This window comes from Myxocyprinus asiaticus, chromosome 50 (assembly GCF_019703515.2).
Source record: "Myxocyprinus asiaticus isolate MX2 ecotype Aquarium Trade chromosome 50, UBuf_Myxa_2, whole genome shotgun sequence".
NCBI lineage: Eukaryota > Metazoa > Chordata > Actinopteri > Cypriniformes > Catostomidae > Myxocyprinus > Myxocyprinus asiaticus.
The window spans coordinates 5,128,106-5,154,452 of NC_059393.1; the positions used below are offsets into that span (position 1 = coordinate 5,128,106).

Below are 26,347 nucleotides of genomic sequence, written 5' to 3' on the forward strand. Positions count from 1 at the left end.
TAGTCAATTAAAAGCGAAACAATCTGTCTGTAAACAATTGTTGGAAAAATTACTCGTGTCATGCACAAAGTAGATGTCCTAAACGACTTGCCAAAACTATAGTTTGCTAATATGAAATCTGTGGAGTGGACTCCACATGGACTTCAACCTAAGTGTTTGTAAACTTCTGACTTCAACTGTATTTGCATTAGTTTATATCCAGCTGATCACGTTTATGCATTCGTTAGCCAGCTAAGTTGCATATTTAAAACTAGTGACGTTAGAAAGCAAATTAATATCTTCATGCAGCCGAGCAAAACATATAAACAAATCAGAAACGCATCTGATTTCAATTAAAAAATGTTATCCTCACTGTAATACGATGACTTCTTACACTAAAAAAGGCTATACAAGGCGCAACAAATACAGTTTAACAGAAAGCAGGTCTCAATATGCTTTTAAAGTTCTTTTTAATTAGACACATCATCTAAAAAACAGCACTCCTGCACAAGACGCTGAATAAACAAATACAAAGCGAAACAAAGACGTTCGTCTAGCGCACTTTTAGAAAGCAAATAGATGGTTGCAAAAGCGTTCAGTGTGAACAGCCCCTTACAGTTGGTGGAGGCCTTTGGCCATTGCGTGTTGCTCTCTTATAAGCATTTCTCAGATTAAGCAATGAGTTGTTTAAACGCTTTGTCAGGAAAGATTTTCAACTTGGAAAAGTGTGTCTCGAGATCCTCATGTTCAGTGCCAGTCTGTTGTGTTCCATCTGTCTGAACAGCCCCTAGCCCCTAACCGAGTTCAGTTGAATACCACTGCTATCTGTGAATATTGTTACTGTACATACAACTGTAATGAATAAAAAAAAAAGTGCTATTTCGCTGTTTTTATAGCTTGAGTCTGGGGTAAGTATACTGTGGCATCAGTGCAAGTGTAACACCATGTGAACTGCCTATTGAATACCCCCCGCCCCCTTTTTACTTTTGACTTAACATTTGAGAATACAGACCGACTAAAACTTTTTATTTATTTTATGCACATTAGTTGAAAATGAAATGCTCTTTTTTTAACAGCCAGGATAGAAATGCTCTATGCAATAATATAATGGTGCTGTATGGTTATGTATTTATTGCGCCCTCTTGTGGACTATGTTGTTCGTCCGTCTCGAGTGACGAGGACCATGGATGTCATCCATCATCGATGGGTGCGCAGATGACTGGTCAGTCCAATCTGCGCTTGGAAAAGTCTGTTGCAGTGGGGGTAAGGATGCCTTCTGGGTGAGGAGTAGGTTGTGGCTCAGGATTTCCTGGCAGCATGCTTCCTGATGGCATCATCGGTCCTTTTCCGCTCAAAAGAGGCAACGCCAGTGAAGACTTGTCTGCACCAAGCTGACCGGTCAGTAGCAAGGTTCTCCCAGCTGTCAATGTTGATAGAGCAGTTTTTCAGAGAGGCTTTGAGGGTGTATATGTACCTCTTCTTTTGTCCGCCCTGAGATCTCTTGCCATGTTGCAGCTCGCTGAAGAAAAGTTTCTTGGGCAGGCGTTCGTCTTCCATGCGAATAACGTGGCCGGCCCAACTCAGCAGAGACCTGCAGAGCATTGTGTGGACACTGGTCATGCTGGCCTTTGCAAGGATCCCGGTGTCTGGCACTTTGTCTTGCCACTTGATCTTTTGAAGCCTTAGGCAGCACAGGTGGAAGTGGTCCAGCTTCCTGGCGTGACGGCTGTACAATATCCATGTTTCGATTGCATAGAGCAGGGAGAGGAGGATGACTGCAGCATATACTTTCAGCTTGGTTGAAATTTTGATGCCTCTTCTGTCCCAGACATTCGATCTCAGTCGACCAAAAGCTGCGCTGGCTCTAGCAATTCTTATATTCACCTCATCGTCGATGTGGACAGCTTGAGACAGAATGCTGCCCAGGTATGTGAACCCGTCAATGTTGTTGAGCTTTTGGCCATTGACGGTGATTGACGGCTCATGTACACAGCGCCAGGAGATGGCTGATGAAGGACTTTGTTTTTTTTGGTGGAGATGATGAGACCAAAGTTGCTGCAGGCAGTAGCGAAGAGGTCCATGCTGTGCTGCATGTCTGACTCCGTGCTGCCATTTAAAGCACAGTCATCCACAAACAGCATGTCAGGGATGGTGTAAGTCTGCACTTTGGTTTTTGCCTGGAGTCTTCTCAGATTGAAGAGCTTCCCGTCCAAGCGGTTCTTGATGTCAATGCTGAAATTGCTGTCCTTGAACACATCTGTCAGCATGGCGGAGAACATGATGCTGAAGAGCTAGGGAGCCAGAACACATCCCTGCTTCACACCTTTTGTGACTGGGAATGGCTTGGATTAGTCGCCCTAATCCTGGACACGGGCCAACATGCCGTCATGGAACTGGCGGACCATTTCAATGAAGATCTCAGGACATCCAAACTTGGCCATGATCTTCCATAATCCATCCCAGCTTACAGTGTCAAAGGCTTTCGTCAGGTCCACAAAAGTGGTGTAAAGAGAGATGTTCTGCTCCTGGCACTTTTCTTGCAGTTGCCTTGTGGCAAAGATCATGTCAATGGTGCCTCACTCTTTCCTGAAGCCACACTGGCTCTCTGGTAGAAGAACCTGGTCAAGATGCAGTGTTGGTATGTTCAGCAGTTCCCTGGTCGAGTACCTTGCCTGCTATCGATAGCAGGGAGATACCTCTGTGGTTGTCACAGGCTTGTCGATTCCCCTTGTGTTTGTAAATGTGGAAGATTGATGCATCCTTGAATTCTTGGGGAATGCATTTTTGGCTCCACATTTTGCAGAATAGCTCCGTCAGCCTCTCCACCATCTTGGGTCCACCCGCCTTGTATATCTCCCCCAGGATAGAGACGGCGCCAGGGGCTTTTCCACTGGCAAGGAGATCGATGGCCTTCATTGTTTCAAGGATTGTCGGAGGGTTTGCCATGGCCTCATTGATCTCCACCTGTGGCAGGCGGTCAATTGCCTCGTCGTTGGAGGAGGGTCTATTGAGAACACTGTTGAAGTGCTCTGCCTCTGTCTGAGGATCTTATCTTTCTCAGTGATGAGAGTGCTGCCATCATCACTCAGGAGAGGGGCTGTACCTGACATTGCAGGACCGTACACAGTCTGAAGGGCACTGTAAAATGTTTGTCGGTGTATGCCTTGATTTCGTTGGCCCTCTGGCTTAGCCAAGTGTCCTGCATCTCGCGCAGTTTATGCTGGATAGTCTGCCGTATCTTGCTGAAAGCGTCCTTCTTTGCAGCAGATTTGAGGTAATCTCTGTAGGCACGGTGTAGGCAGTGCTTTTCCTCCAGGAGGGCTTGAATCTCAGCAAAGTTCTGGTCAAACCAGTCCTGATGTTTGCGAGTGGTACAGCCAAGCATTTCTGAGGCAGTTGTGTACACCAGGTTTCTGAAGGCCGTCCAGCTTGACTCAGCATCTGGGGTTTCAGAATCCAATGCTTCCAGATCGTTTTCCAGTCTGTCTGCTAGGGACTGCTTGATATTGATGCACTTCAGTCTGGAGTTGTTGAGGCGCTTGGGTACTTTGATGCCCTGGGGGTGCCTGTGCGGCTGGACTCTGATTTTCAGCTTTGCCACTAAGAGCCTGTGGTCTGTCCAGCAGTCTGCACCGCACATTGTGACACGGACATCCTGCCTGTCCTGCCTATTCTATGCAAGCGTCTAGATTCACGTACCCGCACAGGGCATGTTTCAGCCTTTTGCCAGTTTGTGGACTATTTATGACCAGCAATCTATAGGACTGATCTTAAGTCCTATGTGCCATTTTCACACATGGAACTTTTGAGACTTCACTTCATTGTGCACAGGTTAGAAGTTGCATGATTCGGTATGGTGGTGTAAATGAACATGAATCTATATGGAGAATTTACACAGTGAGAGCAGGAGGGGATGGATTGAGGTCATAAGGTAGCATCTGGTATAGCGAGATGAAAGAGAAGACAATTCATGGTAGCAAGTAAGGCAACTGGCATAACCGTCTGTAAAAGTGACCTCACTTCCAACACATGGCATCATTACCCTACAGATCAAAGTGTAATTAAGCAACACCTGTGACCACAAACACATCAGTGTCTGTTCCACTAATTAACTATTTTTTCTAGTAAGATATTTTACATGCGACATTCACAGACAGTGCCATGTAAAAGCTTTCAGACTTTTTCTCTAACAAACCAATTCTCTCATTTTACTGAATGACACATCCTAAACTGAAATATACTGTTTGCATAGGTAAGTGTTCAGTTAAAATGTTGCAAAAGCTTAAAAATCACCAAAATGGAATGCAAGTAAATTTAAGTTACCTGATCTTCTGAGAGCTGGGAGATGTGGTTCACAGCAGCATAGGACTCAATCTTAGGGTTAAAATGGTTAATAATTGCTCTGAAAGTACAAAAGTAAAGAAAAAAAAGTGAGATCACATATATTCCAAACACAACAGTAAGTAACACATAAGGCCTGTATTGAAGACAGGCATGAAAGTTACTGTTCTATCATATGGATTTCTCAACAAGAGCAATAAAAAGGCTATATTACAGAGAGGCTAACAAACATGTGGTTCTTTTAAATATTCTGCATTCTGCTGTAATCCTTTGCATTATGTATGCTTTAGATAAAGCACTCAAATTCTTTTGTGCAGCACAAACACATGGTGACATCTCTGAAAGCCTGGAGAACGCTTCTGCATTACCTCACACAAAATCAATAATTTATTCACTGTCCACCTTGCAACCCCCTCGCATACAAACCAAAATAAAAAACACTGAACAGCAAGTTTAACCATACCTATTCAGTAGTCACAGACTTTCATGCCATCTTTGTAACATAACTGGTATGCACATTATAACAATATATTAAATATTTTTAATAATTGTTGTGTTCATCTGCATAATTACAAATTAATTTATCCTCACTACACACTAAGGTTTATTAGTATTCATATTTTCCAGTATGCCTAAATAATCAGGTTTATCATAATTAATAATTCAGATTTACAACTATATATTCAGGATTAATAAACAAATATTCCACTTAATTGTATTTTAATTTATTATACTCAGATTATAATTATATAATCACATTATAACTTAAATATTCAGATTTAAAATAATATATTTAGATTTATCATATAATAATTTCCTGTTATTAGTCTATATTCATATTCTTCTAATCAGGTTCATAATTATTAATTCATATTTAAAAATATATATTCTGGATTAAGAAATATATTCATCTTAACATATATTCAGATTTCTAACAATATGTTCAGATTCTAATTAATTATTCAAGTTATTTAATAAATATTAAATTCAGGATTTGTAACTACACACTGAAATGTTCAACTATTTATTCTGATTTCTAACATTGCTTAAAATTCAAACTAACTATTCAGATTCACAATTATACATTCAGATTTAAAATGATATATTCAGGTTTTATATGATAATTTCCAGTTATTAGTAATAGTATATAATCAGATTTGCAAGTATTTGTTCAGGATTAATAAATATATATTCAACGTAACAACTATACACTATGTGGCCAAAAGTTTGTGGACACCATATGTGCTTGATGAACATTTGATTTCAAAATCGTAGGCATCAATTTCCCCCTTTGCTGTAATAACAGATTCCTCTCTTTTGGGAAGACTTTCCACTATACTGTATGTAGTAACATGGCTGCAGGGATTTGCTGTCATTCAGACACAAGGCTATCAGTGAGGTCAGGAACTGATGTTGGTCGATGGGGCCTGACTTACAGTTGCTGTTCCAGTTCACCCCAAAAGTGATCAGTGGGGTTCAGGTCTGGGCTTTGTGCAGCCAGTCAATGTCTTCCACGCCAGACACAGTAAACCATTTCTTTATGGACCTCACTTTGTTCACAGGGGCATTGTCATGCTCGAACAGAAAAGGGCTATCCCCAAACAGTTGCCACAAATTTGGAAGCACACAAAGCCCAAGCCATTACATAAAGAAACATTAAGATTTTTCTTTACTGGATTTAATGGAGTAACCAAATTCATTAATTAGAAGGGTGTGTCCACAAACTTTTGGCCATATAGTGTATATTCAGATTTATATTATTATTATATATTCAGGTGACATATTAATTATTTAATTCAGGACTTGCGACTACACACTGAAATGTTCAACTATATATTCTGATTTAGAATTATATATTCAAATTAATATTACAATTTAGAATTATATAATTTTTCAGTTTTTCTATAATAACTTGTTGTTGGGACCTTCATTTATATAGCACCATATATTATATATAAATGTCATGAACACAGATGAGAGTTCTTCTTACCTAACATTGATGAGAGCATGAGTAACTTTACTTGCGGGTTCTTTCCACTGGCCTGCGTTGGTGGAGACTCTCAGCACTGTGATATGAGGTTAATGCTTGAGTAACTAAGGATCAATACAAACATTCACAGCAGTACTGAAGTGGTGTGGCTGATGTCAGGTAACTCACCCATGCAGTAGAGGTTTTCAAAAACCTGATGCATGCGAATAATCTCATAATAAAGCTCATCGTAACTGCTGGGGGTGGGTAGAAACGTGTCTCCATATGTGATGAACATGTTAAAGAGGTTCACAACCTAAGAATAAATAAGAAATATGGTAGAAATAGAAGAGAAAGATAAGAAAGGTGAGGAAATGGACAAACAGTAAATTTAAATGAGCCTAAAGTTTATTTTTACCTTAAAAACTTGACAAACTGCCTCTCAAAGTGAGTGTGGGATTTTACCTGAAGTGCCAGCTGGAAGATATTGTGTTTTGCCAGAAGGCTGGTCTCATTAGACAGCAGGAACTTCAGAAGGTTAATGAGAGCTGGAGAAACACAATCAACAAAGCCATCTGATGAAGCATATTTCTTCACACACACACACACACACACACACACACACACAAAGAAATCAATCTTTTGACCTGTGACTCCCAGCACAGATTTATATGGTGATTTTCAAATCCATTTTGGGGGTTGCAAAGTACTGCATTTACACTTTAAAACAGAAAAAACAGAATAGAACAAAATGGAATAACAGAACAAAGTAGAACAGAGCAGATTAGAACAGAATAGAATTAAATAGTACAGAATGGAACAGGAAACAATTAAATGAAATAGAATGGAACAGAATGGAATAGAACAGAATGAAAAAGAACAGAGTGGAATAGAAAAGATCAAATAGAAACAGAAAGGAATGTAACAGAATAGAATAGACCAGAATAAAATAAAATGGAACAGAACAGAATAAATAAAACTAAGTGGAACAGAATAGATAAGACCAGAATAAATAGAGGAAATGTAACTGGAACAACAGAACAGAATAGGAAATAATGGAATGGGATTGAATAAAAACAGAATGCAATAGAAAAGAGAACAAATGTAACAGAACAGATAAAAATAAAATAGAATAAAAAAGAATGGAACAGAATAGCACAGAACTGAATAGAATACAGTGGAATACAACTGAGAGGAACAGAACAATACAGCACAGCATACAGTAGAACATAATAAAACAGAACAAATAGAATAAATAGAACAAAATAGAACAGAAGAGAACAGAATACAATAGAACAGAATGGAACGGAATGGAATGGAACAGAACTGCATAGAGCAGAACAAACTAACAGGATAGAAACTATGGAATAGAAACAGAACAGAGCAGAATAGAAGAGAAAACACACAAAAGAACAGAAAGGAACAAAAAACTAAAACAGAATGGAACGGAATAGAGTAGAATAGATTTGAAGATGTCTGTCTTTTGGGGGGCCTGGGTAGCTCAGCGAGTATTGACGCTGACTACCACCCCTGGAGTCATGAATCCAGGGCGTGCTGAGTGACTCCAGCCAGGTCTCCTAAGCAACCAAATTGGCCTGGTTGCTAGGGAGGGTAGAGTCACATGGGGTAACCTCCTTGTGGTCATGATTAGGGGTTCTCGTGCTCAATGTGACGCATGGTAAGTTGTGCGTGGATCGCGGAGAGTAGCATGAGCCTCCACATGCTGTGAGTTTCCACGGTGTCATGCACAACGAGCCACGTGATAAGATGCACAGATTGACTGTCTCAGAAGCGGAGGCAACTCAGACTTGTCCTCTGCCACCCAGATCGAGGTGAGTTACCGCGCCACCACGAGGACCTACTAAGTAGTGGGAATTGGGCATTCCAAATTGGAAGAAAAGAAAAAAAAATATATAAAATAATAAAAATAAATTTGTGTCTTTTGCTCAGAAGCACACTTTAGTGAGTGTCATACCTGACCAGAGTTCTCTCCAGGTGTAATGCAGTCTTATTCTGCACTTCTTCTGGTAGCAGATCAGTTTGTGAATAATCTGAACGCAGCGCCTAAAAATAAATTAATCAATGCATTAATCCAACCAGTGACCCTTATTAATCTAAGCATTAGTGCTTCAAACCAAATATTAGATGGACGCTCACACATAGAGATCCATGGGAAATTCCTTCATCATATGAGTGATGATAAACTCTACCATCAGATCTGCAAAAGACAAATATGAGTTAAGCATTCAATGAAAATATTCATTTAAAAAAAAACATTTTATTTCCGATCTTTCACAATGATGATTAAGTTATAATGAAATACTATTTCAACACTGGGTGTAATCATTTTGAACTTACCCAGCACTGCACACACTAAAGGTCGAGAGGGGACATTCTTATCTGCAGCTTTCTTGCGATGTCTCATGGGCTGAAAAACATCGTTAAGGCATGTAAATTGCCCTTAAATTTGCATAATATTTCTACCACCAAAAGAGACATCACAAACATTGTATGGACCCTTTTCACAGACTGTGATGACACATTTCTGCCTTATTTAGCAGTGTTAATCTAGCAATTTATTTTCTAAGCAAGTGTTTAATTATTTCATATAAATGTATAACTTTAACCTTTGTGTTATATTACCCTGGATTTAATAATAATAATTAAAAAAAAACACTCGGGCGATGGGGTTTCATATACAGCATCTGAGGGAGTCACAGTAAATTTGGCAGCTTTCTCTCTTCTGGCTGCCATAATCCATCACTCTTTTGGAAATCGTGGAAATGTAATAGTGGCTTTTTTTTTTTCATTCTGTTGGAGCAAATGAGATTGCAATACTAATATTTGCTGTGGTCTCCCATTCACCGCATGGAAGTTTATCCTGCTATAGTTTACTACCACGTTCCAAAGCCGGAAATGTACAAAATGGTCCACTGAAACTTGTAGTCATTTTGGACAGGTGGGCTTCTATCATGGAGAAAAGGAAGCTAGATAACAGGATGTAGTTTCAGTGTATAGTTTGCAAATGGATTTAACACAATATGGGGTCAGGACCTTAGACAGCTTTGTATGCCAGAAACACTGTCTTCTGTTTGATTCTGGCAGCCTGAGCAAGATTCTTACCATTCTGTGCAAGTTGACTCTGAAGTTCATGTTATCATCGTGCAGAAAGGCATCAGCATATTGATCCTGTTTAACAGCGAGAGGACAAACGGTCAAAGGAGGAACTAACAGAATAACTCACAAAAAAAGCAGCAAGAATGCATTACCTCGGCTATACAGGTCAGGATGATGAGGCACAATCGGGCACTGTTGAGTCTGTGCTCATCTGAAAACATTGAAGAAAAATCTATGCTAAGATGTGCTCAAAAATGCTCAATGCCGTAAAAAAAAGAAAAGGTAGAAATAAAAAGAGTAGAAATCACTGTTTTGTTCCAAAACACAGAGAGCTGGCAACAAAAGCAGCATTTTAATGCATTGTCGGGAATGTCAAGTTTGGTCCAAAATATATGGTGGTATGCATTGCGGTGAGAAAAAGCATTGATAAATGGGTCATTGCATATAGGGTTGTCCGGAGCTGATAAAAATGACAAATCTTTAAAAAAAATTCTAGTTTAAAACACATTTTTTTGAAAAACATCTAATGTATAGCATTTTCTAAAAAAAATATTAATGTCAAGTGGTGCAACCATCAAGTAAAAACGTATTAAAACGCTTCCCTTGCACCTTGAATACACGTGAGTGTACACAACTTAATCATTAATTTACAAAAATATATTTTTTACATATTTTTCAAGGTATAATAATATATATATATATATATATATATTTTTTTTTTTTTTACAAATATCATGAATATCAAATTGTTTTCTTAGGGTTACTCCATTATATAAAAAATAAATAATAGTTTTCATAAAATCTTTTGAAATATCCGATAATTAAAAACCTTCGCACAGAGTCATAATGGCCTAAAGTGGTCAGAATGGCTTCCTGCATGTTGGTTACACCACCTGACTCTAATTTAGTGGACAAAAGTTTTTCAAATAGTACTAATATTTTTAAAACAAAATTGTTTCACTGCTTTTTTTTTTTTTAAAGACATAATAATAAAAGATTATTTCCAACTACTTATGTCAACATTTTCAAGTTTTCAGCTTTTATTGAGACTTTTATTTTTTTTACTGACTATTGACGGTTACACCACATAGACATTTTCGACTTTAAGCCCTGGAAAAAACATCAAAATGATTTTGAACAGAGATAACAGAGATGTATTCAAATAATTGTTTTGTGTGAATTGCATTTTAATGTAATTTACTGTCGAAAAACGTAAAAAAAAATGAGCATCACATCACTGACCCCGATATGTGATTGCTATGCATTCATGCTTATTAGATTACAGTATTGTGCCGTTAGCTTAGCAACATGCTAACTGCAAACTCTATTGAAATCAACTGCAAGTCTAAACACCAGTGAGTTTCGTGTGAGGAGCGCTATTTGTACGATGTAAGAATTTGTAGAGTGTTCCAAATCATTCATTATGAAGTTCCATTTCAGTTTGGCTGCTGCTTTAGAATGTAGCTGCCTATGTAAGGAAGTAGACTGCGAAGCAGCTTACTAGGTTTTGGAACAGAGCCACAGTGCATAGATAAACAGAGATGTCTTGCCTTTGGTGTCCTGCATGACGATGGAGGAATATTTAAGGAAGGTTATAAGAAGATTACTGGTCTGCAAGTTTGGGTCCAGAGGAAGCTCAGGATTATTCATCACTGTGGAGAGAACCAATAAATGTTGAACAGATTCTGAGAATGATCTGCATCAGAGCTGCTCAGTCCTGCTTTTGAAAATCAGGCCGTATTTCAGCAAAGCTTTGTCCTATTGAAACGAATCTTGGTATGATGGCCGGGTTTAAAGGCGTGGTCACATTTACCTTTGTACGAGAAGGTGTGGGCGTTACATTCAGCGCTTGTGAAACCAGCAAAATGCTAATTGCCAAGCAGCCTATTTTTAATGCTGCATTTGATACTCTGGTGAGAGTAAAGTAAAAAAATTACCTTGCCGCAAAAATGATATCCATTGTGAATTTGCCGTGTTGCAGTGTACGAAGCACTGCCACTGCAAAACCAAGCTTACTTCCTATTAATCGACACAGCGATTTTGCCAGTCAAAGTTCTCTGAACTAGAACTGCACGCAAAATCCGCAAGGGTAAATTCTTCGCCACCGGAAGTCCACTGTGCAAAATTCATGATTGCGCAGATTCCCATTAAGATTACTGTTTTTCACCATAGGAGGAATATGTGACCACGCCTTAGGTAAAAAAGGACTAAAGGGATAGTTCACCCAAAAATGAAAATTCTCTCATCATTTATTCACCCTCATGTCATCCCAGATGTGTATGACTTTCTTTCTTCAGCAGAACATAAATGAAGATTTTTAGAAGAATATTTCAGCTCTGTAGGTCCATACAATGTAAGTGAATGGTGATCACAACTTTAAAGGCCCAAAAGTCAGTTTAAAAGTAATCCATGAGACTCCAATGTTCAAATCCATCTCTTCAGAAGCGAGATAATAGGTGTGGGTGAATTTCCACTTCCACTTCCAAATCTCCAATTTCACTTTCAGAAAGTGGATATTTAGAGTAAAAATAATAAATAATATTCTGTTTCTCACCCACACCTATCGTATCACTTCTGAAGATGTGGATTTAAACACTGGAGTCTTATTGATTCCTTAAATGTTTCCTTTATGTGATTTTTGGACTACAAAGGTCTGGTCACCATTCATTTGCATTGTATGGACCTACAGAGCTGAAATATTCTTCTAAAAATCTTCATTTGTGTTCTGCTGAAGAAAAAAGTCGTACACATCTGGGATGTTATGAGGGTGAGTAAATGATGAGAGAATTTTCATTTTTGGGTGAACTATCACTTTAATGAGAATCACCATGGAAACGTAATTGATCATGGAAGTTACAAAAATACTCTCAAGTAAAACGTTAAGATGCATTATGGTAATGACAATCTTTGGGAGGAAAAGTGCATAGTTGTCATTAAAATAATAAAGTATATATATAATTAAATAATGGCTTCATTTTCTTGTGATAAAACATAAAGAAACGTCTTATTTTCTTTTGATTTTGGGGTGAAATGCGGTCCGAACATGTTTCCGTGAGATTCGTCCAAATGTATCTACTTTCCTGGTGGAACATACAGTACAAATTACCGAAAATTACGTTATTCTTCTGTTGTGCAAGCAGTTGTTGACAATATTAGTATAAAAAGTAGGCATGGATGCACCCTATGAAACCCCCCACTCAAATAGCAAACTATACGATCAAATCTCGCATACTACTTAGGATTGATGAAATGCGAACTGGGGCTGTTATCTATACTCGTACGTGAGACATGCAATCTCCGCACCAGACTAAGTAGATGATAATATCAAGATTGTAGGGGGTCTGGTTAGCTCAGCGAGTACTGCCGCTGACTACCACCGCTGGAGTCGTGAGTTCGAATCCAGGGCGTGCTGAGTGACTCCAGCCAGGTCTCCTAAGCAGCCAAATTGGCCCGGTTGCTAGGGAGGGTAGAGTCACATGGGGTAACCTCCTCGTGGTCGCTATAATGTGGCTCTTGCTCTCGGTTGGGCGCGTGGTGAGTTGTGCGTGGATGCCGCAGAGAAAAGCGTGAAGCCTCCACACGCGCTAGGTCTCCGCGGTAACACGCTCAACAAGCCATGTGATAAGATTCGCGGACTGATGGTCTCAGACGTGGAGGCAACTGAGATTCGTCCTCCGCCACCCGGATTGAGGTGAGTCACTACGCCACCACGAGGACTTAGAGCGCATTGGGAATTGGCCATTCCAAATTGGGGAGAAAAGGGAAAAAAATAAAAAATATCAAGATTGTAGAGCACTGTTGGCACATTTATACAAGAGAGCATGCCACTTCCAGCACAGGGTTTAATATTTCATACAGCTAATGGATTTCAAGTTTTGAGCAAGGAGTGACGCAGGAAGCAGCATAAAAGTTCCATGTGTTTTTGATGAAAGAGCGGAGTGAGTAGAAGAGTGAATGAAAGAGAGGAGCTGGTGTGTAACACAGCTGTCTAAAAAGTTGACATGACTTCAAAGTGACATGCCTCAGTTCTACGTTTTATTATTCAAATAACCGTTATGAAGACCCGAATAGTTCATTCAGTTGAACTACTACTGTAAAGGAATCTAATGTTTACTGAAGATCTAACAGAACCCACTGTCCAGAGAGGGCGGTGTAGTGCCTAGTGGAGTTGTAGGAGAGGCTGGGACAGGCGTAACGGCTGTTGCTGTCATGTCCATCTCTGGATGGCTCTGTGATTGACAAGAAATCATGAAAAAATAACATTAACATCTTTGGTGGAAAGAAAATGTATCACTTCCATGACATTTCTATCAACCCATATTGTCAATATATAACAAAACATCACATAATATACGTTTGGGATAAAATAATGCAAACAGAACACATTTTTTAGTGCTGACCTGTGCGAGAACCGTGATGAAGTTTCTGTTGAGATGTACGGCCTCGTACAGAGCGAGCAGGATGGCTTCATTAGTCCTAAAGGACAATAATGTCATCAGGCACATTTGCCAAACATATGGAGCATTTTCATCAAAACTCCATGATTTACCCACTGCTATAATATAGTGCTAAAGCAAAATATCAGTCAGGCCAATTATATTTGGCCATTTTGAGATAATCGCCATCAACTTGATCGACTAACAGAAGTGTTACCTCCTGACTGTGTCATTTCTAAAATCTACAGTCAGCCTTGCTGAGAGTAAAAGAAAAATTCTGCTTTCACGCAAAATAGGTGAGCAGAGTAAAATTGTCATTTATACATACGTGTGTTTTTTTAACTTCAACGGGCACTTTCATGTCCCAGGGGATTTCAACTTTTTTCTATTTGTAATATAAAAGTCACGTTAAAACTGACTTGGACAAATGTATTTTTGGTACTTTTCAAATAACTTTTTCTGTACAGATTTTACTATTTGAGCCTAGTTTTGACTTACTGCACTGACAGCTTTTCATCTGCATCAGCAATAAACATACTGCCCACCTGTGGACGAAAGCAGAATTACAATACATGGACAGTTCAGTTTCAAAACATGACATTAAAATAAACACAAGCTCATACCATGCTGGTAAGAGTGGAGAAAAACCCTCCCTGGCTTTCCTCCTCTTTGTCTTTATACTGCCTGTGAAAATAAGGAATAGTTCACCCAAATACTAAATTCTGTAACAACTGTTAGTTTAAATCTTAGAAAAATATGTTTCTTAAAGGGATAGTTGACCCAAAAATGAAAATTCTCTCATCGTTTAAGACTTTCTTTCTTCTGCAGAACACAAATGAAAATGTTTAGAAGAATATCTCAGCTCTGTAGGTCCATACAATGCAAGTGAATGGTGACTAAAACGTTGAAGCTCCAAAAAGCAAATAAAGGCAGCATAAAAGTAATACATATGACACCAGTGTTTAAATCCATATCTTTTGAAGTGATTCAATCGATTTTGGGTGAAAACAGACCAAACTGTAACTCTTTTTTCACTATAAATCTTGACATAAGCGATTCTGATTTCAAGCTCGAATACACTTCCAATAGCGCCATCTAGCATTCAGCATATGCTCATGCACTAGGAAGTGTAATCGAGCTTGAAATCATGATCAGGTCAAGAGACAGCAATGGCAAGATGTACAGTGAAAAATGAGTTATATTTTGGTCAGTTCTCATCCAAATCTGATTGGATCGCTTATGAAGATGTGGATTTAACCACTGGAGTCGTATGGATTACTTTTATGCTGCCTTTATGTGCTTTTTGGAGCTTCAAAGTTCTGGTCACCATTCACTTGCATTATATGGACCAACAGAGCTGAAATATTTTTCTAAAAATCTTAATTTGTGTTCTGCTGAAGAAAGAAAGTCAGACACATCTGGGAAGGCATGAGGGTGAGTAAAAGATGAGAGAATTTTCATTTTTGGGGGAACTAAACAAAGCAACATTAATCACACTTTACCTATTGTACTCTGTAAGTGCATGGTGGATGACCATTCCCATGCCCTAAAAAAAGATTAAACATTAAACCTCCACATGAAAGTGTCTAAAACATGAAAATGTGCAATAACTATTAAGATGCATTTAAATTAAATTAGAAAGACTTCTGCTTAAAAACTTACATCCAGAGTCGGCTCGTCGTCCACTATTGACAGTTTCACAATGTAAGGATTCACAGACTGCAGATAACAGACACAATACGTTTTACGGAAATATTGCAATCAATGCTTCAGCTATATAAATATTCAAGAGTGATATTAGCATACATATAAAAAGTATTCTCAAAGATTTACCAGTGTTGGATGTATTCTGATAACAAAATAATTTGTTACAGTAATCTTATTACTTTTAGTCCAAAAAAAGTAGTGTAACACATTATATTTTAAATTCTTGTAATCAGACTACAGTTACTGGCTTCCAATTAAGTTAATTTCTTTAAATTGGGTTACTTGTACTTCTATATTAATATGTGTTCATATTTGTTTGCATTATGCAGAAACATTTTTTTTATTATTATTCATTAAGTGGAAAAACAAATTTTCTGTGCAAAGTGTTAGAAAGTAACTTAAAAGAAAAGTAATTAGTAATGTGATAAATCAAGTAATTTGATTACAATTTCAGAGAAGTCATTAGCAGTTTGTAATGGACTACTTTTTTCACACTGATTTCTACTAACACACAGGCTCTCTCTTACCTCGTACTTCCTGTAATTGACCAGAAGCGCTAAAAGGACCACAGAATCATAGCCATGCTGCGCTCGACTGGACACATCAGACAGAATCTAGACAGAAATAGTTGAATGAAATAGATGACATTATAACACAGTGGAACTGAGCCACGCGTAGTTCACGCAATCACAATCTTACTTGCAGAATGGCCTCAAATATACTATTGATCATCACATACTCCAGTATGGTGTTCTGACTGATATTATCTGTCACCTTAAAAAAAAAAAAAAAAAAAGAATCATTATTTTAGAGGCGAGACTACTTGCAATGTCTTGCTCATAGACTTACATTGTGAGCGTATTAACATAAACACAACGAGTTGATATTCATTTCTGTGGCAGTTGGCAGCACATCCGAAATGACAAAGTTGTTACATGAAACAAAAAGTTAAGTGCTCAGATGTGCGTGCAAAAGAAGTGACATGATGAAGACATTAACATGTTGATCTTACAGTGACCAGACACAGCAGCAGCTTCAAACATAAACTCTTCAGACTCTCTGATCCGTCACCACACAGCAGACTGTCCAGACTCTCCATCAGCTCCTAAACACAGTACAATTTCATTAGAACTTGAGTACAATAACACCTACATGACCACGTGTGCTGACACATGACAGACCTTCATTCTGAGTTCAGCTTTGTCGAAGCCCATCAGCATGTTGATGATGTCAAAGCCTGTGGCGGATTTGTTCTTTTGGTGAACTCCTCGAAACAGTGCGCACAGAGTCTAAAGAAACAGAGGTCTTTGTGTTAAAACGCAAATGTTGATTCAGATCTTTTAGGTCAAAAGCAACTTTAACCATGTCTCGGTTAATTGTATGTGAACTCGGGAGTCACTTTGCTAAGAAAATATTGAGAAAAAAATAATAATAATTATATATATATATATATATATAAAATTATATATAAATATATACAGTATATAAATATATATATATATATATATATACAGGTGCATCTCAATAAATTAGAATGTCGTGGAAAAGTTCATTTATTTCAGTAATTCAACTCAAATTGTGAAACTCGTGTATTAAATAAATTCAATGCACACAGACTGAAGTAGTTTAAGTCTTTGGTTCTTTTAATTGTGATGATTTTGGCTCACATTTAACAAAAACCCACCAATTCACTATCTCAATAAATTAGAATATGGTGACATGCCAATCAGTTAATCAACTCAAAACACCTGCAAAGGTTTCCTGAGCCTTCAAAATGGTCTCTCAGTTTGGTTCACTAGGCTACACAATCATGGGGAAGACTGCTGATCTGACAGTTGTCCAGAAGACAATCATTGACACCCTTCACAAGGAGGGTAAGCCACAAACTTTCATCGCCAAAGAAGCTGGCTGTTCACAGAGTGCTGTATCCAAGCATGTTAACAGAAAGTTGAGTGGAAGGAAAAAGTGTGGAAGAAAAAGATGCACAACCAACCGAGAGAACTGCAGCCTTATGATTGTCAAGCAAAATCGATTCAAGAATTTGGGTGAACTTCACAAGGAATGGACTGAGGCTGGGGTCAAGGCATCAAGAGCCACCACACACAGACGTGTCAAGGAATTTGGCTACAGTTGTCGTATTCCTCTTGTTAAGCCACTCCTGAACCACAGACAACGTCAGAGGCGTCTTACCTGGGCTAAGGAGAAGAAGAACTGGACTGTTGCCCAGTGGTCCAAAGTCCTCTTTTCAGATGAGAGCAAGTTTTGTATTTCATTTGGAAACCAGGTCCTAGAGTCTGGAGGAAGGGTGGAGAAGCTCATAGCCCAAGTTGCTTGAAGTCCAGTGTTAAGTTTCCACAGTCTGTGATGATTTGGGGTGCAATGTCATCTGCTGGTGTTGGTCCATTGTGTTTTTTGAAAACCAAAGTCACTGCACCTGTTTACCAAGACATTTTGGAGCACTTCATGTTTCCTTCTGCTGACCAGCTTTTTAAAGATGCTGATTTCATTTTCCAGCAGGATTTGGCACCTGCCCACACTGCCAAAAGCACCAAAAGTTGGTTAAATGACCATGGTGTTGGTGTGCTTGACTGGCCAGCAAACTCACCAGACCTGAACCCCATAGAGAATCTATGGGGTATTGTCAAGAGGAAAATGAGAAACAAGAGACCAAAAAATGCAGATGAGCTGAAGGCCACTGTCAAAGAAACCTGGGCTTCCATACCACCTCAGCAGTGCCACAAACTGATCACCTCCATGCCACGCCGAATTGAGGCAGTAATAAAGCAAAAGGAGCCCCTACCAAGTATTGAGTACATATAGAGTAAATGAACATACTTTCCAGAAGGCCAGCAATTCACTAAAAATGTTTTTTTTATTGGTCTTATGATGTATTCTAATTTTTTGAGATAGTGAATTGGTGGGTTTTTGTTAAATGTGAGCCAAAATCATCACAATTAAAAGAACCAAAGACTTAAACTACTTCAGTCTGTGTGCACTGAATTTATTTAATACACGAGTTTCACAATTTGAGTTGAATTACTGAAATAAATTAACTTTTCCACGACATTCTAATTTATTGAGATGCACCTGTATATATATATATATATATATAATATAAATAATGTATATATTATATATATATATATACACACAGTATATATACTGTATATACAGTACATATATACATACAATATATATGTGTATACATATTAATTATTGTATTTACTTTTTTATTTAATAATATTATTAAAAATTATAGTAATTAAATATTTTTTTGACAAATGTAAATAAGTTAGGAAATGATTGAAAAAATATCTATTTTTTTTAATTATTATTATTTTATATACACACACACACACACATTATTTAATTTATTTTTAATTACTATTTTTTTTATTTTCATTTAATAAAATTATTAAAAGTTACATCTTGATAAAATATTTTAATTGCATATTTTTAGGACCACTACAGTTTTTGTAGTGAGACATTATTTTAATGACAATTACTCACATTCTCCGCACCGCCACCATATTCACATTACTGTAATATGAAACAATCTCTCATTATTGTAATGTTTTACTTTTGAGTTTGCTTGTAACTCTCATTGTTCTCAATGATGATCTTCATTAGATTTTCATTACAGTTTTTAGACTATGATGACTAAACTTGCTGTCTAGGTAGGGAGCTCACTAGGTTTAGAGAATATAATGCCCACAATTGCTAATTATGCAATCGAGTTCAACACCCTACAGTGGTGTGAAAAAGTGTTTGCCCCCTTCCTGATTTCTTATTTTTTTTTGCATGTTTGTCACACTTAAATGTTTCAGATCATCAAACAAGTTTAAATATTAGTCAAAGATAACACAAGTAAACACAAAATGCAGTTTTCAAATGAAGGTTGTTATTATTAAGGGAAAACAAAATCCAAACCTACATGGCCCTGTGTGAAAAAGTGATTGCCCCCTAAACCCAATAACTGGTTGGGCCACCCTTAGCAGCAACAACTGCAATCAAGCATTTGCGATAACTTGCAATAAGTCTTTTACAGCACTGTGGAGGAATTTTGGCCCACTCATCTTTGCAGAATTGTTGTAATTCAGCCACATTGGAGGGTTTTCGAGCATGAACTGCCTTTTTAAGGTCATGCCACAGCATCTCAATAGGATTCAGGTCAGGACTTTGACTAGGCCACTCCAAAGTCTGCATTTTGTTTTTCTTCAGCCATTCAGAGGTGGACTTGCTGGTGTGTTTTGGATCATTGTCCTGCTGCAGAACCCAAGTTCGCTTCAGCTTGAGGTCACGAACAGATGGCCGGACATTCTCCTTCAGGATTTTTTGGTAGACAGCAGAATTCATGGTTCCATTCATCACAGCAAGTCTTCCAGGTCCTGAAGCAGCAAAACAGCCCCAGACCATCACACTACCACCACCATATTTTACTGTTGGTATGATGTTCTTTTTCTGAAATGCGGTGTTACTTTTACGCCAGATGTAATGGGACACACACCTTCCAAAAAGTTCAACTTTTGTCTCGTCAGTCCACAGAGTATTTTCCCAAAAGTCTTGGGGATCATCAAGATGTTTTCTGGCAAAAATGAGATGAGCCTTAATGTTCTTTTTGCTCAGCAGTGGTTTTCGTCTTGGAACTCTGCCATGCAGGCCATTTTTGCCCAGTCTCTTTCTTATGGTGGAGTCATGAACACTGACCTTAAGTGAGGCAAGTGAGGCCTGCAGTTCTTTGGATGTTGTTGAGGGGTCTTTTGTGACCTCTTGGATGAGTCGTCACTGCGTTCTTGGGGTAATTTTGGTCGGCCGGCCACTCCTGGGAAGGTTCACCACTGTTCCATGTTTTCGCCATTTGTGGATAATGGCTCTCACTGTGGTTCTCTGGAGTCCCAAAGCTTTAGAAATGGCTTTATAACCTTTTCCAGACTGATAGATCTCAATTACTTTCTTTCTCATTTGTTCCTGAATTTCTTTGGATCTCGGCATGATGTCTAGCTTTTGAAGATCTTTTGGTCTACTTCACTTTGTCAGGCAGGTCCTATTTAAGTGATTTCTTGATTGAGAACAGGTGTGGCAGTAATCAGGCCTGGGTGTGGCTAGAGAAATTGAACTCAGGTGTGATAAACCACAGTTAAGTTATGTTTTAACAGGTGGGGCAAACACTTTTTCACACAGGGCCATGTAGGTTTGGATTTTGTTTTCCCTTAATAATAACAACCTTCATTTACAAACTGCATTTTGTGTTTACTTGTGTTATCTTTGACTAATATTTAAACTTGTTTGATGATCTGAAACATTTAAGTGTGACAAACATGCAAAAAAATAAGAAATCAGGAAGGGGGCAAACACTTTTTCACACCACTGTATATGCTCAAGCTACTTATAAATTTGAATGTGCCTGAATATTTTGCAATAAACCTAAAATATACACTCAACGAACACTTTATTAGGAACACCTGTACATCTACTTATTCATGCGATTATCTAATCAGCCAATCGTGTGGCAGCAGTGTAATGTATAAAATCATGCAGATATGGGTCAGGAGCTTCAATTAATGTTCACATCAACCATCAGAATGGAGAAAAAATGTGGCATGACTGTTGGTGCCAGATCGGCTGATTTGAGTATTTCTGTAACTGCTGATCTCCTGGGATTTTCATGCACAATAGTCTCTAGAATTTACTCAGAATGGTGCCAAAAACAAAAAACATCAAGTGAGCGGCAGTTCTGTGGACGGAAATGCCTTGTTGATGAGAGCGGTCAACAGAGAATGGCAAGACTGGTTTGAACTGACAAAGTCTACAGTAACTCAGATAACCGCTCTATACAATTGTGGTGAGAAAAATATAATCTCTATGGTTTTTCTATGGTTTTTAATTTGATTGTGTCATTCACAATGCTTCATGGGATTGCAGTTCATGCCCTCATAAGAGATCTTTTTGTCAATTTTTTTTTTTTTATAGTTTTCTGCTTCAAATCAAAGTTTGTAATGTTGTGATTCACCTCAGAGCTGGTTGGTTTGGTTCATGGCTTACAACTCTTTTATGAAGGATTTTATGAAAACCCTATGAAGAAAATGCAAGACGGCAGAAAAAGTGGGTGGGCACATGGATTAGCATGGCCCGAATGGGTATCACAATACACAGCACTACCATCCCTAAAATTATGGAAAAGTTCTGGAGTTAGGCAGATCCTTTTACCTGAAGTGCATTGACTACTTTAATCTGGTGCTCCTCGCCCAGGGCTTGAACACAGTGATGGAACAAACTGTTGATGTTGTCTTTGAGTTTCATCACTTCATCACCATCCAAAGACTCCAGCTTCCCTTCCAAATACTCAAGATTCACCTGGTCAATCAAGCACATTGTAAGCTTTGGAGGAGTTTTTCTTGTATTTTTAATGAGAGCGTTACAGGTAACTTAATGGAAATGATCTTATTACAGAAGTATTTATTTCAGGATGTACATATGCACTGACCTTCATCAGAAAGAGCTCATCCCAGAAGCGAGGATTGCTCTTATTAGGGTCTTCTTTCTGAGGGGACAGACGGTTAAGAGTTAACCAATCCAACACTCAGCATCTCACAAATAAGGTTACTAAATGAACATCTGAAAGGCTCCAAACCCCAAACAACACTCCATTAATTGTTTCAATGTCTTACCGCAAATATCTCATCATACATGAGCACCACCTTCTCCTTCAGTGGTTTCTTAGAGGAGGTTCTCCTCAGCAGACCTGCTTTCTTCTCAGACTGAGCCATGGCTTACAACTGCACAACTAAAAACATACAATCGTGCACATTAATATGACAATAATCATAACTAATACGGCTGGGCGATATGACGATATACTATATCATGGCGGTGATATAATGGTTTTTATTTGCTATATAATTTATATTACTGTATGTAAATATACATGTGCGTGGCATGTGTGTATCTATCAGTGGGCTTCACGTGAGATAAGCACTAAAAATACGCTTCTGGCACGCGCATCTGTATTTCACGTGCGCAATTGCATGCTTCAGACACAGGAGAGCGCAGCGCGGGATCACTCGCACAACTCAGTTTGGCTTCTCTTGATATCGCGGCACAGATCATAAAATTTTCTTACATTTCTTATATCATTAAGAGCCTATTGAAGTGATTATTTTCATTTTTTTTACTTTACATTTTCTTTGCTGCATTGCTTTGGTGAGGTGTTGGGTTTCTTTTTTTTTTTTTTTCTCCCCTTTTCTCCCCTAATTTGGAATGCCCAATTCTCAATGCGCTCTAAGTCCTCGTGGTGGTGTAGTGACTCTCACTTTATGGATTGACGAATCTCAGTTGCCTCCACGTCTGAGACCGTCAATCCGCGCATCTTAACACGTGACTTGTTGAGCGCATTATCACGGAGATATAGTGCGTGTGGAGGCCCACACTATTCTCCACGGCATCCACGCACAACTCACCATGCGCCCCACCGAGAGCGAGAACCACATTATAGTGACCACGAGGAGGTTACTCCAACGTGACTCTACCCACCCTAGCAACCGGGCCAATTTGGTTGCTTAGGAGACCTGGCTGGAGTCACTCAGCACACCCTGGATTCGAACTCGCGACTCCTGGGGTGGTAGTTAGTGACAATACTCGCTGAGCTACCCAGACCGACCCCCCACGGTGTTGGGTTTCTTGACGAAAGTTTATAACAGTAATAATGCTAATCATGGTCAACAATATCAGCATATCAGACTGAATTGTGGCATAATGTAAAATGTAGCATTACTGATTTAAAACTAAGGTGAGTTTTTTTGTTTGTTTTTTTTTACTTTGACTATGTTTTTCAAGTTCTAAATAAAGATACATTTATAAAAGAGGAAGCAGTTTTCATATATAACGTATTTTATTCACTGACTGGATTATCCATAAACTGTCATTAAAATATGACTATTTAATAGTATACCGATTTTTATTCATTTTCCAGAAAAAATGACTAAATCGTGATATATATTGTTATCGTGACATAACATTTTGTCTTATCACCCTCCCCTAATAACTATTATCATAACTAGCTACATATCATTGCTGTAAATCATAATTTGGTACATTTTCACAACACAACTATGTTCTCTTTCTGTCTAGGCAGGTTTTGTGACTATAATACTCCCAAAAAACTATCTAGGTAGGTAGGCAACTCATTAGGTTTGAAACTATGATGCCCAACAATGCAATGTAGGTAGGAAGGCAGCACCCTTGGTTTAGACATTATAGTAGTGGATGACCGTTTTGGGTTTTTCAATGGCCGATGCCAATACCGATATCTAGAGGGCAGGACGGCCGATATAAATGCTGATACACACAACACAATTATATATTGATTTGCCAACAGCATTATATGTAATATTTACCAAAATTTGTATATACTTGAAGTGTTGGCTATCCATTGACAAATCTATTGGCAGATTGTGGAACTGACCCAAGTTTCACAGATTAATCGCCTAAGCGAACGCAATGCAAATCATCGCAGAATGACAAAATGTTGGATGATTAATTGGCCCGGCTGATATTTTGGTCTATCACTAGTCTACATTATGGTGCTGAAAAAGGCTGTCTAAGTAGGTTTTGAGAGTTTGACATCCAAATATGCTGTCTAGCCAGGCAACTATGTAAGTTTAGAGCAGAGGTCCCCAAACTATTTGCTGCCAGGGCTAGGTCACTCTGCTATGTTTTCAAGGGGGCCTGAGTGAGCCTAGAAAACAGTATTTTTGTCACAGAGATTATTCTTCTGCTTTTATTACATGGATTACTTTTACATTAAAATCAATTCACAGAACATGATTTTAATATTGGTAACTTTGTTCTACTGTATGTATACATTACTTAGCAACTTGCTTTAAGGTAGGCCTAAATTTGTCATTGCATACAGGCTATCTCAGTTCACAAAAATGCTCAAAGGTAGCTCACTTTGTTTTAAGATTGTGATGCCAAAACATGCAGTCTAGTTAGGTTGCTCACTAGTTTATTAGGCAGCAAAAAAAAAAATGCTGTCTAGGTAGGCAGATCGCTTGGTTTTGAGGTTACAGCGCTCAAACAAAATCTCAGCAGAGTGTTCACTGGGTTTTAAGAATGTAATGCCAAAGCATGCTGTCTGGGTAGGTTGTTCACTAGGCTTTGAAACTATGATGCCTATAAATGCAATGCAGGTAGGCAACTCACTAGGTATTGAAACAATAACTCCCGTATATGCTGTCTAGGTAGGCAGCTCACTAGATTTATAGACTATGATGGCCAAAAATGCAACATAAATAGGCAGCTGACTAGGTAGTGAGATTATGACTTCCAAATATGCTGTCTACATAGGCAACAAAGGCATGACCAAAAATGCAGTATGGGTGGACAGTTCACTTGGTTTTGAGACTATTGGTGCTCAAACGTGTTGTCTAACCAGGTTTAGAGGATATGACGCCCAAAATGCTGTCTATCTTCGTAGCCGCAAAGGTTTGGAAGCGCAGCCTATGTTTACATGTCCATGCATATGTTTTGACAGCTTAGCTTTAGCATGTAGCTCCTAGCATCATATTACATTATCCAGACACTCAAGAGCACACTTGACAGCTCAGACTGTATTATACATAGAATTAATAGAAATATAGTTGATCAAAATTAATATTAATAAATTATAATTTAATGTAGACTATATAAGTGTTGTTAATGCTAAATGACCAACGCTAATCTGATAGCTCCCTATCTTATATTTATAAAAAAAAAAAAAAAAATGTGTTACAACTCTTCTAGTTTAATTTTAATATTAAAGCTAGGGTTTTTAATCGGTATGTATCAACAATAATGTCATACCTGAGTAAATGATTCACTGTATTTGTTCCATTACTTCATAAGCTAAACAGCAGGCTGCTTTCTTTCGACTAACTTCCGGTATGGGCAGAAACCCCGTCCATCTAATCCACATCACTTCCGCTGTTTGCTAGAGAGAGAAAAAAATCACTATTCAAAATAAAGGTAGATTATGTGAATAAACAATTATATAATAATTGTGTATTATATTAATACAATAATCATATATTATATGAATATAATAATCATATTTTAAGCATATCATAGTTTACATGCCCATAAATAATAAAACAAAAACAACACTCAACCTGTGTTTTCAGTGTTTTCACATTTTTCACTGTTTCTTTTTCTTTTCTTTTCTTTTTTTCTTTATTTTTTATTTTTTTGTAGTGGTTCAAACCTGCAACATTTTGGTGAGCAGTCTGGATATTTGTCCACTACAGCCTCTTTGATTACAACTTCCAATGTTACTTACTTGTAATTCCCTACATTATTGTGCTCGTCTGTGGTATGAGCGGTGTAATCTACTTCCAGGAATTTTAGCAGAATAAAAAGACTCAATTCTGGTGCTTTATGTGTGGGTGAGAAACAGATAAATATTAAAGTCCTTTTTTACTATAAATCTCCACCTTTGACCAGACCTGACCAAAAGGTGGCGATATGCATGAAGAATACGAATTGCCAAAAAACAAAAGAAGAAGAATGTGAAAGTGAAAGTGGAGATTTATAGTAAAAAAGGGACTCAAAAATGTTTCTGTTTCTCACCCACCCTTATCATATCGCTTCTGAAGACATGGATAAACCACTGGAGTCTTATGGATTACTTTTATGCTGACTTTCTGACTAGTAGTTCTGACTACCATTCACTTGCATTGTATGGACCTACAGAGCTGAAGTATTCTTCTAAAAATCTTCATTTTGTGTTTTGCAGAAGAAAGAAAGTCGTACACATCTGATTTGG

The 26,347-nt window shown here is 38.1% G+C and overlaps 1 protein-coding gene across 1 annotated transcript in view; it reads right to left on the bottom strand.

Annotated features, from left to right (window-relative positions):
• The window catches only part of LOC127438693 (armadillo-like helical domain-containing protein 3), a 31,549-nt gene extending 6,049 nt beyond the window's left edge, over nucleotides 1-25,500 (bottom strand). The window contains exons 1-24 of the mRNA XM_051694469.1: nucleotides 25,390-25,500; nucleotides 22,218-22,333; nucleotides 22,034-22,090; nucleotides 21,757-21,903; nucleotides 16,731-16,838; nucleotides 16,562-16,654; nucleotides 16,249-16,323; nucleotides 16,077-16,163; nucleotides 15,505-15,561; nucleotides 15,345-15,388; nucleotides 14,466-14,526; nucleotides 14,341-14,387; nucleotides 13,807-13,882; nucleotides 13,542-13,635; nucleotides 10,957-11,058; nucleotides 9,559-9,617; nucleotides 9,413-9,478; nucleotides 8,648-8,717; nucleotides 8,447-8,507; nucleotides 8,265-8,353; nucleotides 6,755-6,837; nucleotides 6,479-6,605; nucleotides 6,311-6,386; nucleotides 4,303-4,381 (exon numbers count right to left, since the gene is read on the bottom strand). Of these exons, the coding sequence (XP_051550429.1) occupies nucleotides 4,303-4,381; nucleotides 6,311-6,386; nucleotides 6,479-6,605; nucleotides 6,755-6,837; nucleotides 8,265-8,353; nucleotides 8,447-8,507; nucleotides 8,648-8,717; nucleotides 9,413-9,478; nucleotides 9,559-9,617; nucleotides 10,957-11,058; nucleotides 13,542-13,635; nucleotides 13,807-13,882; nucleotides 14,341-14,387; nucleotides 14,466-14,526; nucleotides 15,345-15,388; nucleotides 15,505-15,561; nucleotides 16,077-16,163; nucleotides 16,249-16,323; nucleotides 16,562-16,654; nucleotides 16,731-16,838; nucleotides 21,757-21,903; nucleotides 22,034-22,090; nucleotides 22,218-22,316 (1,857 nt within the window). The 5' untranslated portion in view covers nucleotides 22,317-22,333; nucleotides 25,390-25,500. The remainder of the gene's footprint in view (nucleotides 1-4,302; nucleotides 4,382-6,310; nucleotides 6,387-6,478; nucleotides 6,606-6,754; nucleotides 6,838-8,264; nucleotides 8,354-8,446; nucleotides 8,508-8,647; nucleotides 8,718-9,412; nucleotides 9,479-9,558; nucleotides 9,618-10,956; nucleotides 11,059-13,541; nucleotides 13,636-13,806; nucleotides 13,883-14,340; nucleotides 14,388-14,465; nucleotides 14,527-15,344; nucleotides 15,389-15,504; nucleotides 15,562-16,076; nucleotides 16,164-16,248; nucleotides 16,324-16,561; nucleotides 16,655-16,730; nucleotides 16,839-21,756; nucleotides 21,904-22,033; nucleotides 22,091-22,217; nucleotides 22,334-25,389) is intronic.
• Between the last annotated feature and the right edge of the window lie 847 nt (nucleotides 25,501-26,347).